Consider the following 16783-nt stretch of genomic DNA (forward strand, 5'->3'; position numbering starts at 1 on the left):
ATTATATTAATTGAATACGTACAGAGATATCTATGTAATTGTCTTGCAAACAATTGCAACTGCCTGGATAATGATAGAATGCAGACTTGCTGCTGTAATACATACACTTGGTTCAAAAAAAAAAACCAAAACCAAAAAATAAAACCTCTTAGTATTACCTTGGGTTTCTCAATTTACTGATTTACAGTGATCAGAGATGCAGTGATCTCAGCCAAATTATTTCAAAACCAGTTATGCTGCTGAATTATTCTCAAAAGAAATAAAACAGTACCTTTTTTTTTTTTAACGTTTAGTCCAAAGTTGGGGTCAAAATGTTTTCATAGAGAATGTGGGAAAGAAATTTGACAGTGATGAGATGATGAAATGAACAGACTGGTCATACAGCCTTTCAGATGTTCAATATTGGAACTGAAGAAGGACTTGATATTGAAACCGAGATACTCATTACTCTGCTGAGTTTTACATCCTTATCTTTTCTTCCTTAGGAAATTACTCTGGAAATGAACCAAGTGAAATCAAAGTACAATTTAATACATGGAGGAAGTGGCAGAATCAGACTCTTCTAGGAAGAACAAGGGACAGGTTCTCCAGACAACAAGCTGTTCTGGGACAAGGACTCTAATTATGGGTACATGCAGAATTAAGCACAAGAAAGGATTCTAGGTCAGGTGGAAGTTAAACAAGTTATTAAATCATGCTTGAGTGCTACTACTATCAGACCAAACATGCAGCTTCCTCATATTGAAAGCATTGATTTGATATCACCCTGAGGGCTCAAATGACACTTCTAATTCTGTCCATCCCTGTCCCCCCCTTTTCTTTTTGACATTTAACTTTTACTGAAAAGCTTCAATTGAGATAAGATGCTCTCTATCTATAGTACTATCTATTGCCAAGTCAGGTTTCAGGTGTCCTGTCATAGCTAGCATAGCAGTATCTAGGCACAAGGCCCAAATTGTGTGCTAATTTGTCACAGATACAGTAGCATGCCAATGTCTAATTCAGATCAGACTTTGTACTGTGAAGAGATCTGGCAGTGAAACCATTGCTTCTGTTGAGAGACTTAAGTATAGTATATATACTTAAATACAAACAACAAAAAGCCTTAGAACTCTGCAGATCAACAGATGTCTACGATGATTAGAAAGCTCAAAATAAGCAAATACTCACAAACTAGAAGTGAAGGAAGTCCCACCAAAGCCACCTGTGACTAAGGTCATGGTGATAGGACTGAGGCAGTCTCTCTTATTTACCTGCACTATTCTCCAGCATTACACTGTAGGAGTACAACGCAGTGCTCTTTTCAACAGAGGACACTTTCAAATCATGCCTTCAAGAAGACACATAGCACAAGAACAAACAAAACATAGAACTGAATTAATATAACTAAAATATTTTTCAGTGTTAGCATTGTTGCTTCATCCCTTTTTCCTTTTTGCTAAATATAAAAGTAACATTTTCCAAGGTCTGGAGGACACTCTTCACAGCAGACTACTAACAAAAGAAAATAGCTTAACTTCTCACTGCAGAACGAACTATACTTTCCCTCTCACATTAAGAAAAAGTTTGCTGATTTCAGAATCAAAAGAATTCTCTTCCATTGAACACACAACACCAACACCTGTGAACAGCCATCTTTAGTGAACAACAGACTTCAAGCAAACTGTTAACTTCTGCTTTTGAAAATAAAAATTCTCCATTCTTCACACTACCGACCGTACCTATTTTTAAAAAAATCCACTGAAGTATCTAACCAGGGTACATTTTAAAATGTACTCATCAAAAAGAAAGAGTCGCATTGAGAGAATGTGAAGAAATATAGAAACTGCAAGCTCTAAAGAGCAGAAAAAAAAAAAAGAAATTTCATTCACACTTAGATTTGTAATACGAAGCTTGTTAGAGGTAAAAAAAGTAATTCTCACTATTACAGTTGACAAGTTCTAAAGCATAAGTCAAAAAAAAGCCCAAATCATTGATTTAAAGTAAGAAAACCACTAGAAATTTATCTATATTAACGTCAAATTTGTCATTACGGTCCACAAAATTTACCTTGTGCAGCAAGTCTGGTTTTCAGGCATACCTATGTGTATTTGATACCCTGGCTCATTTTTCAATTTACTACTTCTGAACAAAGATTTAATTACATTCTTTTCCCTGTATGAGGGCAAATGAGCTACAAACACCAAATCCCTACTCACAGTATTGAAACATGCATTTTGAGAGCAGGCAACACATATACAAGTAGCTTCTGTTGATGATACAGAAACATAAGAATGATATACATATATAAATAACATTTCAAGCAAAATATACCCAATATTACTATAAAACACAATAGAAATGTGAGGCATGATTCAAGGTATTACATCTACAAATTGCCTCATTTCATGCACAAAGTAAGCCTGTCACACTGCAAGTAACAGCACTGTGTTCTTTCCTAAAGATACCGGCTAGTTAAGTCCCACTGAAGTTGCAGCAAAACACATGAACCCACCAGGATGCAGCATGAAATGCTAGCTCATGAAAATCCATGACACATATCAACATTTCCTAATGTCTTTAACTGATGAAGGATAGGGAACCAGTTTCAAAATGCATTTACAAACTGAGCAAACTTTCAGTCCAGACTTCAAAATATCGCATTCAAAGTCTAGGACAACAAGGAGAGTTTATATAAAACAGACAAGTTTAAGAGTGCATCTTATTTTTTCCAGCATACTCTTCCTAACAAAGGAAGGACTGCAGAAAACATGCAATGCAACTAAGAGCCGAGATAAGAACTTTGTCCAGTGTACCATTTCTTCATGGAAGCACTCAGAACAGTTTATACTGCTAAGAAGTACCTCAGCCTTGGGGGGGGAGGAATGTTGGTTTGTTTCTTATTCCTTGCCCCCAAAAATGCAAGAACACAGGAAAGATCTGCAAATGGGATATTCAAAAGTATTTAAGCAGATTTAAGAGCACTTCACCAATCAAATTAGAAAATCCCAGGTAGAGTGTGCTGATGGAATGACTAAATGAATACTATCTCAACTGGTCTACTCACAATACTAACACAAGTGATTTAAACATCAACACAAAGACCAACTACTCAGTGACAGATCTGCAAAAGTTTTAAAGTAACATCCTGGCACAAACTGAAATAAAAGCATCATACCTCTCTCTGTTATCTCTGGATTTTTAGATTAATGTTCCACAGTAACACGGGACAAAGTTTATTGCTTCAATTAGATTTGACTGATTTTAATATTGGGATTATTCTCCAATTCTTCTACACTTACGAGACAAATTATACAAACAGCTGAATTTCCTACTTGCCTATGCTCTTCAGTACTTTAAAAGTTTTTAAAGGATGTGAATTCCTTTTGATATTGTTATGGTATGATGCCAGAAATTTGACATGAGACATGCGCCAAAAATTAAATTTTCAGAAGCTATTCCAGACCATCTGGAGAAGATGCATTTCAAGTACAAAATAATTAATACCACCTTCACTGAAACACTAACCAAACAGTAGTCTGGCCTTTCCTTTGTGCAATTAAAAGCTTTGAAAGTATCAGACTACTCACAACAGATTATGAATCACACATAACAAAATAATTATACTTTTTTTTTTTTTTTAACACTATTAGGTTTGGGGTTTTTTTCTTACACCTAGCAGTGCTGTCTTCCTTGAAATTGCTGATTAGAATTTCAAATGCACAACTGTGGCCTAAGAACTCACTTTCAGGAAGAGCTAAAATGAAACTCCTGACCTTATCCAATGTGGAATTGTATCCAAATCAAGTAATACATTCATGGTTCTTAACACAGAAATCTAAAAACACTGAAAGTGCAGATGGAAAACATAAGTAACTTCAACAGACAGAAAAATTCCTTCTTATCTCATATTTTGTCACAAATGATTTATGTATTGGAAACAAAACCTGTACCTGACTTCTGCAACAGATAAAGATTGGGGGATGGAAAAAGAAGGTATATGCAGCCACTTGTACAATGCTTACCTTTAAGAGTACACACACCACCTGTGTTTCTAGCAGAAACATTAGTTTCAAAGTATGTTTTATATATACAAGCCTACTGCTTTGCCTCCATGAAATATGTTGCAATTCATAAACTCCTTATAAAATGGCAATAAAGAGCTTACAGAAATTCACTAATGCCGCACAAAACTTGACAATACCGCAATAGCGTTATGCTTTTTACATTACAACGAGGCAGTCCTGCCCCCTACTCTGACACTGCAAAGTAAGGCTGTTCAAAACATGTTTGCCTACATTTCTGAGGGAAACTGCGTGGTATAATAACTGTAAAATAAGCCTCCATTTTATTTACATAAAATCAAGACAATGACAAACTCTGGAAACAACCAGTAGCCTTAGAAATAACTCCTTAAGGATATTAAATACTAAGCAAGAGAGATTAATAAAGTAATCCAGTAAAATAAGAAACTGAGAATTAAGAACACAGGTTGAATTATTTTTCACAAATAACCTAATGGGTTCTCCAAAAACCATTACAAAAAAGATAATGTAAACCATCTATGAAATATTTCAACTTTCAGCAAATCCTCTCCTCCTTCCCTCCCAAATCAATAACATATAATGTTTTTAAAGAATCTTTTCCACAACAAAATATGAGTGAATGTCAATAAACCTAAGTGAGAACAACATATAAATTCTTTTGGTATGTTTGCAGCATTTTGTCACCAAGGAAGAGGAGAAAGAGACACATTCAAGGTCAGTTTCAGTCGTTCTCTGGGCTGCATTTTTTTCAGTGCCCAAGCACAGAAGCTATACTTTCATTCTCATGTTTAGTTAATCTCCTGATCTTAACTTCTGTGTAATTTCTCAGGGCCTACATTTCCTTTTTTGGAAGCAAGATTATACCAAGAAGAGAAGTTGTGAGAGGTTCAATTAAGAGAGAGAATCTTTTTTGACTTGTTCCTGGGGAACATCTTCAAATGTTTGCAGAGGCTAGACAGCTCTTTCACATTCTGACCACTGCCCTCCCCTTCCAGTAAAGAGGGTCACATATTCTCATGTGCTCAGAGCGCTGCTACAAAAAGAAATATTACTGGTTAGTTGCTTAAAATTCACCTCTTTACATCCTTTCATTTGCCTACTTTTTTTTCTTCTACCATATCAAACAAGTTCTTTGTCTTTCCTCTGAATTCCAGCCATAACCTAGCCTTCAACGCTACCATCTTTTTTAATTACCAAAACTTTGGCCCTTGAACTGTGGCAGCATTTATTGATCAATTAAAAAAAAAAAAAAATTAAAATCACTTGCACAATTCTTCTCATGTTGTTACATATGTGCCAGGAAAAAATTTTCAGAAATTTCCATTGAGCTCCTCGTTCTCTTACAAACATCTTCCAAGCATTCTCCTTTATCTTCAAATATATGAAACCATCAGAAGCTAAGCTGATCAGTTTTCTCCTTCTGTCACTCCCTGCTCAGCTGTTACCTCTTTTCTTAGACTTGAAAGCAGTCAAGGCAGAAGGCATCACTCTGCTACGAGTTTACACAGCATCTAGCACAACAGACTCTGCAATTATTGTTTTTAGGTCCTACTCTGACATAACGAGTCTGTCAACTGTTAAATCATCAACTCTAATTTGAAGGAAGAAAAAAATGTTTTAAACCAGTCTTTTCCATCAGGTGGTCCCAAATTTTAGGATTAGAGGTTATTGAGCTGAGAACTGTCACATAAAAAGCATCTTTCTTTTGGGTGACTCCTTAGTCGCAGGGCACAGCTCCATCCATCCAGGTATAGTTTCTTATCCAAACAGATTTTGCTGCCCTCCTGTGGCCTGTGAAGATTTTAAACTCCAAAAGTCAGACACACACCAGTGCACCGGCAAAACAGCTAAGAAAAACTCTGATTCCGCTGGACCAGTTTCCACTTTAGCCTTGAAAGACAGATTGCACAGCTCAACATTTGAAGAAAGTAAAAAAAACCCAAAATGCTGTTGCAGAGGTAATGAAGGTCTCCTGATGCCTCTGTTTGAAAGGATTGCTTAGGCTTTGTAGCAGAAATACAGAGATCAGTCATGCTCACTTAACAGTTGAGCCGATAAATTTAAAACTCAGCTGTCTCTCTGTTCACAACACGTAGAAAACAACAATGTAAGTGACCTATAAAAATACTGCAAAGAAAGGGAAAAAAACTACCTTTAAATCCTTGTGCCGATTATGCTACATAGCTACATGAATTATGAATCCCCATACTCTCAGATATGGCAAATGAAAACACATGAAACAGCTACAGGACACAAGCTGTACAGTAGTTACTATCATCGATGGAGTTGGGATTTAAGTCTAATGAGAACACTTGCAGAACAATCTTCAAATAAGCAGTGAAGACGCTTTACAGCAAGAAATACCAGAACGCTGAAGCAGATTATATACTTCTTTTGAAGACAATGCTGGTGCTACAAAAGTTCAATTTAATTGTACAGCAACCGGAATACTAAAATATTAGTATATTCTGGAAAAAAAGTCATGAAGACTAATGTCATCAACAATTTAACTTTTTATCCAATAGCATATTCAGAATATTTGGAGACAAAGGCAGGCATTTACTCCTCCTAAATCTTTGTAATTAATACAAATATGCAAATGCATATGGAATTCATTACTACAACATTTATTAAAATATTTAGAAAGTTAAAACAGATCTTTCAAAAAGGGAAATACTGGCCCCAATGACGTAAAACCAATCTTTTCACTTGCTTAGGTGGAAACTGGACAGGATTTCCTTACACATCTGTACAAGTTTTTAGACGGTATCCAGAGGTTTTTAAAGGAAATTATATTCCAAAAACGGGCACATAATTACAGAAGCATGCTGAAAATCAGGTACATACAGATTTAATACTGGACAAGGTATAAAAATGAATTTGCTGGAAGTTTGAAGACTATATATACTGTGTAGGAAAGTTCACATCTACTAGTACAAAGAGCAAAACTCCTGAAAGAGGCATTTAGTTCTTCCTCATAGTGGCAGACATAAAGTGCATTTTGACCAATTCAGAGGTATGCAAGAGAAAATAAATGGAAATGAAGAAAAAAAGCCAGCATTCCTCCATCTAATTATCTGTTTATATTTTTGCTGAAGTTCTGAAACAGGCAGATTTTTTTGACAACTAGTTAGCCAGCTGCCACGAGGACTTTCTGAGGTCCAGCAGTGCATGAATGGTCAACATCCGTGTAATTCAGACTGGATGGCATATATGGAATCAACTATTATGAAATGGCAACAATATAAACAGGACTCAAAAAAATAAAAAGTAGTTAAATGATTTCTCGTATGTTGTTTCCAGGCAAGAAGGAGCAAGAAATGTGTCATCACTGTCTTCTCTACAAAGTGTCACTTTGTACCACAGCATGACTCTTAAGTACACCTTACTGACCATTAAAGGAGATAAATTTCTATACACTCTGGCTTCCCTAAAAACACCCTTGCTGATGATTTCAAGACATGTTTAGAAGAAAATGTCTTTTTTGATCCCATTAATCATCTGTCCTGGATTTTTACTGGACATTGTCCCAAACCAAAAGTGCTAGAATGGATCATCAATCTTTCTTTCCTCCACAGTAATCTTCCATAAAGCATGTCCCACATCCCCATGCTGTGGAGCACTTAGCAGAAACTTCTTCTCTAAACCTCTGCCTTAAGAGATCAATAATATAACTTTGGAGCTCTGCTATCCCATGAACAAGGAATACAGAAATATAAAAGGGGCAAAGAAACAAGTAAACTCTACTATTGTGATATCAGGAAAAGACCAAAAGACCAAATAGTCTAAATGAAACAAAGGCCAGAGTTACTTAGCAGGCTATTTAACGCTCACGAAAGGTTTCAGAGGAAGACATGGAAAATTAATTTAACAGCCCTGTTAATAAAAAAAATAATCAAAAAAAAAATGCTACTCATCTATGGTTTTGGTTCTTATGTCCTTCCATATGTGTGAGAACTTTAGAGACAAAAGAAAAAAAAAATCCACAGTCTAATGAATAAAACTACTTTTGCTATCTAGGGCAGATCACACAGAGATTCTATCTACACATAGCCAGCTCAGGCAGTGACTGACAAGTGCAGACATTTTGTAAAAGTTCACTCTGATTAATCAAGAACATGTTTTAATTTAACTGTCAGAACTAAGACTACTGTGAATTTACAAAAACAAATCATTAAGAATTGCCTTCAGTTCCCAAATCATAAATCCCTAAAACATTTCAACTGGCAAATCGCAGCATTTAATTTTAATTCTTTAGATATGTTCTGTAAACAAACACAAACCACAACAGGACTAAAAAAAGCCTCCACAGTACTTTATAGACTGTATTCTATAAAAGAAATCTCTTAGAAGCCTAAAACCTCACAATTAACAAGGACTTGTGAATTGTAAAAACATACCTCTAGGGTTTGAACTTCATCAAAAACTGAACTCCTGTTATAGGGGATATTCAATATGAAGGGCTAAGGCTTCAGTAATTCTCTGAGGGTTTACACTTATTCCACAAAACAAGGCACTAAAACAAAGGTGACACTTTTCAGTATGATTATCAGCTGTGTGGAAAAATCTGTCAATCACCCTCACCATACTAATTTCTTACAGAACAGGCCAAACACCAATGAGAATGTGTCCTAACTGAATCAAAATGCAGCTGTTAGAACTTGACATTATTCTTTCTAGTATGATTTTCAGTTAGAAACACTGGCAACTGCTGTTTTTTCTTTGCAGATTTTGAATAGTTCAGCAGCTGTTAAGCATGTAATTTAGATCAAGACATCACTTAAGAATGCAACAGACTTTGAGCAAACATCAATGTACTGAACTTGTATCCCTCATAATGCAGATGCATTGATTTCATGAGGCATACAAACCTTCTATGTTTTCAAAAAGTATTCGTTTCTGTACAAGATTGTACGTAAAAATCATTACTACATACTAATCCAACTTAGTTATAATAGCTTTGCCTCCTATCTCCAAATAGGCATCTTAAAAATATAAAATAACGCATACCCTTCCCTTGTTTAGTTTGGTAACCAAGACAATAAAAAAAAAAAAAAAAAAAAATGGAAGGAGAGCATAGTAATAGTACAAACAGTGTATATTGCCATGGACAAGTTCTCTGGTTTGGTGGCATGCATAATTTATTATTTCCAGATACACATAAAGATTTTTTTGTCTAAAATTTAGAAATTGCACTCAAACTCCCATCAAAATTGTCCTCAGGTCAACTATGCAGTCAAAAAATCCAAAGAAGTCACATATGAAATCTAAAGTGTTGCAAGAATCCTCTTTTTAAGATAAGCCACATTAAAGAACAGTGAAATTGCAGTAATAAGCTTCCATTTTCTTACAATTATCACCAATGTTGCCGATTTTGAAGTCATAAGCATTTCCTTTTCTCTTTGTTATTGATAATTATTTACTTCTTAAGTACTTATTAAGAACATGAGGCAACCTGGCTTCACTGCCATCGCAGGTCTTCCAGATCTTGAACTGCAAAATACAATACATTTATAAATGTGGTTTAAACTTATTTAAATGAGTGCAGCAAAACTATAACTTTAAGAAGAGGTTAATGAGAAGCAGCTTCAGCTGAGTTTCCCTTGGATTGTTACCCATGTGGCTTGCAGGCAAAGAACCGTCTGATATGGAAAACTCAGTTGAAGAAGAAGGATGAGTTCCTGCTTCAGGATGCTTGAGATACTGAAATAGGCTACAAAACTATTAAAAAAAAAAATCTTCAAAGTCTTTCAAAAAGTTTTGACAGGCTTGGAAGGGAAATAGAGAACTTTAAAGTATTTCTTTTAACTCTTTTTGTTTTATAGAATAAATGACTGCCTGGATGTCATTTTAGAAACACTGTTGCTTTTAACATTTAAAGTAAAACACATAATTTGCATCTCTTGATTAGCAAAAATTTTAATAAGATATCAGATTCTCTAAAACACCTTTGATTTTTAAGCATTATGTATTCTTATCTCAGAAAGCATCTTTCAATTCGCAAATATTCCAAAGGTAATACCAATATAAAAACCAGAACAAAATAAAATAACTGTGACCTATCTTCACAAAATAATCCAAAAAGGAACTTGGATATACTGAATCAATCTTGACAACAATTTCAAATAAAATAACTCTGCATCTAATAAAGCAGTTATTCCACAGTTATAATGTTAGTCAGTTCTGTTAGCAATTACAAACAATTTTAGTATGGAACCAAAGTCAGAAACTTTTAAATTGGTAAAAGGATAATTACACCATTTAATGCTGTTTTCCTTCAATATTGTAAAAAAAAAAAAAAAAAAAAAAAAGGCAGCAACCATTAAAACATCAGGAATCTCTAATCATGTGAAGCTGGAGAATGGTTGATAGTCATTTGGTATAAGGGTAAAGCCCAAGAAATCAACATTACATCCAAAATACAAGGAACTCCGTGGGAAGCCAGGCTTTTCAATGGTTGATGGATCTAATCAAGAATCTCATCACAGCTCACTGATGTCTCACAGAAAGCAGATGAGGAAGTAAACTTCTGAAATAGTCCTCTGCATACTTTATTTAAAAATACTTTCTCAAAGCTTAATGCAAGTTTATTATAAAATGTCCTATTAAATCAGTGTTTATGGACAGAGAAAGAAAGGAGAGCAGGTATGGAGAGACAGTATGCAGAGCAGCAAATTACTGATACGGTACTCGGTATTATGCAAAGCAAAATGAACAAACTCAGTCCTTGAGAGTTGACCCCAGAGGACAAACCAAATTGCTTTGGAATAATATACATAAATGGAATCTTCAAGATCAATGGTTGTCCAACTATAAAAACATTTTTGAGGTCCAAGTCTCAGTGGTCTTTTATTTAGCAGGTTCATTTTTGCTGATGAAGGAAAACTCTCTTGCCTTCCTAAGACATTTTAACAATTCCAGTGCAACAGTGTCTGCCAAATATCCGTAATTCATTTTTCTTTCTGCCAGAAAAAAGATTTCTATTACAGTAACCCTAAGTTACATTGGATATTAGGTTAAAAACAAAGCCTGGTTTGCAAATAATTAATGCCATAAAGAAAAAGCGAGTATTAGCTTTATGTGACAATTGTGGAACACAAGCATCCTCCTTCTACAGGGAAGCAAGTTTCACTGCCTTGGGGTTTCAATGGTTTGTTTTTAATTCATAAGCAATTTATTTAAAAATAATTTTAAGAAAATTTTCTATTCTTCATCTGGCCATACATATTGTGATGTCAATTCTCAAAGCCACATACTAGATTTACTGATTTCTTACCATACTCAAATGATTTGACATAACCAGTCATCAGAAATTATGTTCAAACAGTTTCACATACGTTTTTACCAAATAAAACAATATCCCAATCCCCAAATCCCAAAATGCAGCATTTCCTTTTGGGAAAAAACTATCACCACTACCAAACAAAAAGAAACGTGGCACAGTAAGAAGAGTTTCATACTCATGTCACTATTCTTTCTGTAAATCAGACAAGCTCTCTATTTCCAATCTGAACATTCTGTACTCTATGTGTACACAAATAACTGAATATGGCACCTTTAGTAAGATTTATATTCATGCATACATTAAAAAAATCTCCTATTAATAAAAGCAAGCCTCTCAAAAAAGGAAAAAGCACTGAAGATCAAGTTCTCAGCTGGCATAAATTATTTAGGAAAAGAAGACAACATAAAGGCAAACTTTTAAATATTATATTCCATTTCTTCTGAATTTTGCTTCTCTTTTTGTCTTTCCCCCAAAAACATTTACAGTACATTATGAATTATTCTGTGGCTTATAAATCAAGGTAACAAATCTCTTCTAAACAACTGTTTAAGGGACAGCCTTATCCATGAACAGTAGATGTTGGGCTTTCCAAATTTTGTCTCATTTTAAAAGCTAAGTGTTCTAAAAATCTAGCTACTTTCTCAAAAGTCTGAAAACTTAAATGCAAACACTCTCCACCCCCCCATACATACACTATCATTCCCCCCCCACAATGTGCTCTGGGTGATCCTAAAGAAAGCACCTCTAATCATAACCAGTCAAACTTATCTTGATATCCACAAAGCCTTGGCAGCTAATAGGAAATTAACCTGAAGACAAGGAACAGTTTCACACACACACACAGGACAAGGAACACAAGCAAAAACTCCGGGGTTGACTGAAGTTCCAAAAAGGGGAAAAAATCCTTTCTACTGCTGCCTAATAACTGTGAAACCACAGAAAAGATGCCCCATTTCTTCATTGGTCACAAATCTAATTAAATATAACCTCTTCTTTCCCAGACCTCACATTTCATCAGCAGTGGCACATTATTTCCATTCAGCATTCTTATTTCAACAAGCCCCTCTCTCCAAAATTGCAGCCACCACCTTGTCAGGGGAAAAAATAAAAACATTTTCTATGCTGACATACATCATGTGATTATGCCCCTGTACTGCTGATGCAAGTATCTCATTTTCCTTCAGTCTCACATTGTGACCACCTACACTTTTATATTCTGACCTGCTACCCTCTTCTCTTACTGTCTGTACATATTTACAATCGTATCTACCTTTACTTCTACGGAAACCTCAATGCAACCAAGCACTGAGCCTGGTTAGGACCTCTGGGTTGTGCCTACTGCCAATCGAAGTATTTATTGCATTTATTTCATTAAATATTTTAATGGCATACAAAATTCCAGTATTTGCCTCTGAAATAAGAATACTGCATTTCTTTTGAGATTTGGCAAAAATTAATTTTTCAATATCAAGAGATGTATTTAGCCAAACAGACCTGGTTTGTGTGCTTGGGGTAAGTCTCTGTTCTTTCTTCCAAATCACGTCGTGTATAAAGTGTGGGGTTTTGGCTTATGTATTTAACAGACAATATCAACGTATTTCTGATCTAAACATAGATTTGGAAAACAAGCTTAGAAAACTTACAGTTAAAGCACTGCCCAAGTTTTTATACTAGAACAGAAACCAGCATTTACAATACAGTTTAAAATAAATGAAATATTTTGTGTTAATTTCCTTCCAAAAGTGAAAGTTTGTACAACTCAACAACTACAATACCCTAGAATATCAACAGTTTCAGAGGGCACTAAGATACTGTATTTTTGGATATTTTGCGATGTTTCCTATACAGTCCAGATGCTTGCAAAGGCATACAGATTAACACATTTCAAGGCTGATACAAACAACTTTAGAAGCCAAATATTTTAGAAGTAATTGGCGTAGCAGCAGAAATTTAAAAAGCTGGAAGATATCTAAAATGTAAACATGAGTCCATTTTGGTCAATCAAATACCTTTTAAAAATTGCATCAGGAGTATAACGAACAGAGTTGTTTTGCATGGGAATGGTTCAAAGCTGCACCGGGGAAGGTTTAAACTGGACATTAGGAAGCATTTCTTTACCAAGAGGGTGGTCAGACACCGGAACAGGCTTCCTAGGGAGCTGGTCGAGGCCCCAAGCCCCTGCCAGTTTTTACGAGGCATTTGGATGACACCCTTAACATGCTTTAACTTGGTCAGCCCTGAATTGGTCAGGCAGTTAGACTAGATAGATGATCCTTGTAGGTCCCTTCCAGCTGACATAGTCTATTCTATTCTAACCATCTCCTCCTGCTTCAGAAATATGACTAAGCAAATGAGATGCAAATCATGTTGTCATAATCTTTAGTTTTGCAACAGTAAATAATCCCTATCAAAAAAAAAAAACTCAATGAACTTAAATGTGTAATCTAAATAATACATTAGAACTGCAATCATCAGTAATTCTTTTCTGTAGTAAATAGCTGTGACAGCAAGGTGGTCTAATTAGACTTACAGACTGAACAATTCAATCCCAGAACCTCCACATACATATAAGACAAATTCTGAGCTATCTAAGCTGAGATAGAGTGAAGAAAGTATATAGTGTGTGAAGAAAGTATATAGTGTATGCTATTAAATTAAGATTTTCCAGCAAATTAAATTTATTGTGGATAAAAAACAAAGTGAGTTTTAACTGAAACATTCTCTACTTTGTCTCAACTGCTATGAACATTAGTAAAAGGAAATTTATTTACCAGTTATAGAGCTAACCTGTTTGAAAGCTTGAATTGCATTACTAAAATCCAGTTTAGAACCCTGCCAGATTCAGTGACTGTTTTCTTAGCATGCCAGGTAGGATTTAGTAGTAAAATATTGAGAATTCAATTCATATAACAATGACTATGCTGTACAAGCAAAAGAATCGGGAAAGAGAGAGCAGTACCACTTAGAACAGCAGAGGTAAGCATGCAGATGTATCCAACCGAAAAGCAAAATCAGTTCTCGTATGAGGAGGTTTCTTTTTGTCCTATGTGACTCTCTTGCTCCTGGACCAAAAGCACAACCATTTCGAGTTTCCCTAAATCAGAAAATGGCATCAGCATCACTGTGATCTTGGGTGGAGGAAGGTGAAATCTCTTGGCACCTTGCTGAGCTAGCAAATCTTCCCAAAAATTGAACTGAAAACCGATTTCAGATATCAACATGATTAGTAACTATTTCAGCAAACATGAAAAAAGAAAGCAAGCACGCACGCAGGCAAGAAGAAGCAGGAGTTGATTTTTTGTAAGTGCCTATAGCTCTTCAGTGATTACTAACGCATTCTGTGAGGAATTTCACATATTGGTCATTGAAGAGCGTATATATATTGCACATATATTTCCATACTCTTCAAATCAGAAGCTCTATGCCACTGAGGCTATACTGAGTCAAGTATCTAAGTTATCTTATTTACACAAAAGAACACAAACCTTTTTCTTCCCTGTAGAAAGGAGTTACCATCCACTAACTTCTTACTGTCTGGCAGTATGTATAAGACCTTTTAGAGGAAACTCTGCTGTGTGATGGAAGAGGTATTCAATACTCACACCACTGATGAAAACAGACATTACGATAAATCAGTTTTTTCTGTGTAGAACTATAGCCACTGCACAACAGACTGCCCTGCAAACCAGCAAAGCAAACAATCCCTATAGGGCAGGGAACGCTGCCACAAAAGGGAAGACTCACTCATATGTAGCTACCAAACTTTGCTAATGAATATTATTTTCATCAGAATAAAATCAGCTGCTGCTGCTGCATTGGGACATACAGTCCGTGTACAACAATCATGCTGATTATATTAACATCATGTAGTCAGAATTTACTGTTCTAGATATGAATAAAAGTCTAGGAAAGTAGGAAACTGGGAAAAATATGGTTCTGGAATCAAGGTCAGGCTTTTATTCCCAGTTTGGTCATCACAGAATCACAGAATGGTCAGGGTTGGAAGGGACCTCTGGAGATCATCTAGTCCAAGCCCCCTGCCAGAGCAGGGTCACCTACAGCAAGTAGCACAGGACGGCATCCAGGCAGGTTTGGAATGTCTCCAGAGTGGGAGACTCCACAACCTCTCTGGGCAGCCTGTTCCAGTGCTCTGCCACCCTCAAAGTAAAGAAGTTCCTCCTCATGTTTAGATGGAACTTCCTATGTTGAAGTTTGTGCCCGTTACCTCTTGTCCTATCACTGGACACCACTGAAAAAAGACTGTTCCCATCCCCCTGGCACCCTCCCTTTAAGTATTTAAGCATTAATAAGATCCCCCATCAATCTTCTTTTCTCTAGACTAAAAAGTCCGAAGTCCCTCAGCCTTGATGACCTGAGAGAAGTCATCTCACCATGTGTCCCAAACAGACTGAATTTTAAAACAGATTTAAAACTGCTTACCTGTGAAATACATTGAAAAGTGACATATTTTCCTATGAAACAGTTAAGTAGTTTCACCAGAAGAAGGCACTGTTAAATACATACACACATACATGAGAGGCTGGGAGAGTTGGGGCTGTTCAGCCTGGAGAAGAGAAAGCTCTGGGGAGATCTTATTGCAGCCTTCCAATACCTAAAGGGGGCGTACAGGAGAACTGGGGAAGGACTTTTTACTAGGGCATGTAGCGATAGGACGAGGGGGAATGGCTTTAAACTGGAAGAGGGCAGGTTCAGATTGAACATTAGGAAGAAGTTTTTCACTCTGAGGGTGGTAAGGCTCTGGAACAGGTGGCCCAGAGAGGTTGTTGAGGCCCCATCCCTGGAGGCGTTCAAGGCCAGGCTGGACATGGCCTTGGGCAACCTGGTCTAGTGAGAGGTGTCCCTGCCTATGGCAGGGGGGTTGGAACTCGATGATCTTCAAGGTCCTTTCCAACCTAAACCATTCTATGATTCTATGAAAACCCCTTACCTTCTCCAGGATTGACTGCAGATGGCAGATTGGTCCAGTCTAGGGTCCAGCTGGGGCATGGATGAGGAGAAAATTTTGCTTCAATACCATTTTCCTATGTGAAATGCGGGGAGGGAAGAAAAAATTACCCACTGTAGTTGGTAGCAAAATTCCCACTGATTTTAATGGCATCAGATCAAACTGTGCAACACTTTCAGCGTAACTGAAACTAAACAGGCAGCTGTCTCTATGTTATATGGGATTCAAATTATCTATTTCTCTCATTTTCACAAGAAAGCCCTGTTAATTTTCTTTAGGAAATGCTGTCAGCCTCTATGCAAAAAATATTGAGAGCTATGGAACATGACAGAGAGTTTTCTTTAAAAAAACTCATTAGGGTTCCCAGATGTTCAAAGCTCTAATCAAATGGCAAATGACAGAATAATGAAGCCAAACATAAAAGCAATGTTTTTTGTGATCCTTTATATAAGTATCTTTAAAAGAGGAATACAATATGGCAATTCAAACAAAAAGTTACTTTGATTA

The 16783-nt window shown here is 36.1% G+C and overlaps 1 protein-coding gene across 1 annotated transcript in view; it reads right to left on the reverse strand.

Moving 5' to 3' along the window:
* GSTCD (glutathione S-transferase C-terminal domain containing) overlaps positions 1-16783 on the reverse strand; it is a 69177-nt gene that overhangs the window by 38846 nt on the left and 13548 nt on the right. The window contains exon 5 of the mRNA XM_082482649.1: positions 16259-16352. Within this exon, the coding sequence (XP_082338775.1) occupies positions 16259-16352 (94 nt within the window). The remainder of the gene's footprint in view (positions 1-16258; positions 16353-16783) is intronic.

This window comes from Vanellus vanellus, assembly GCF_965231255.1.
Source record: "Vanellus vanellus genome assembly, chromosome: 4".
Classification (NCBI taxonomy): domain Eukaryota; kingdom Metazoa; phylum Chordata; class Aves; order Charadriiformes; family Charadriidae; genus Vanellus; species Vanellus vanellus.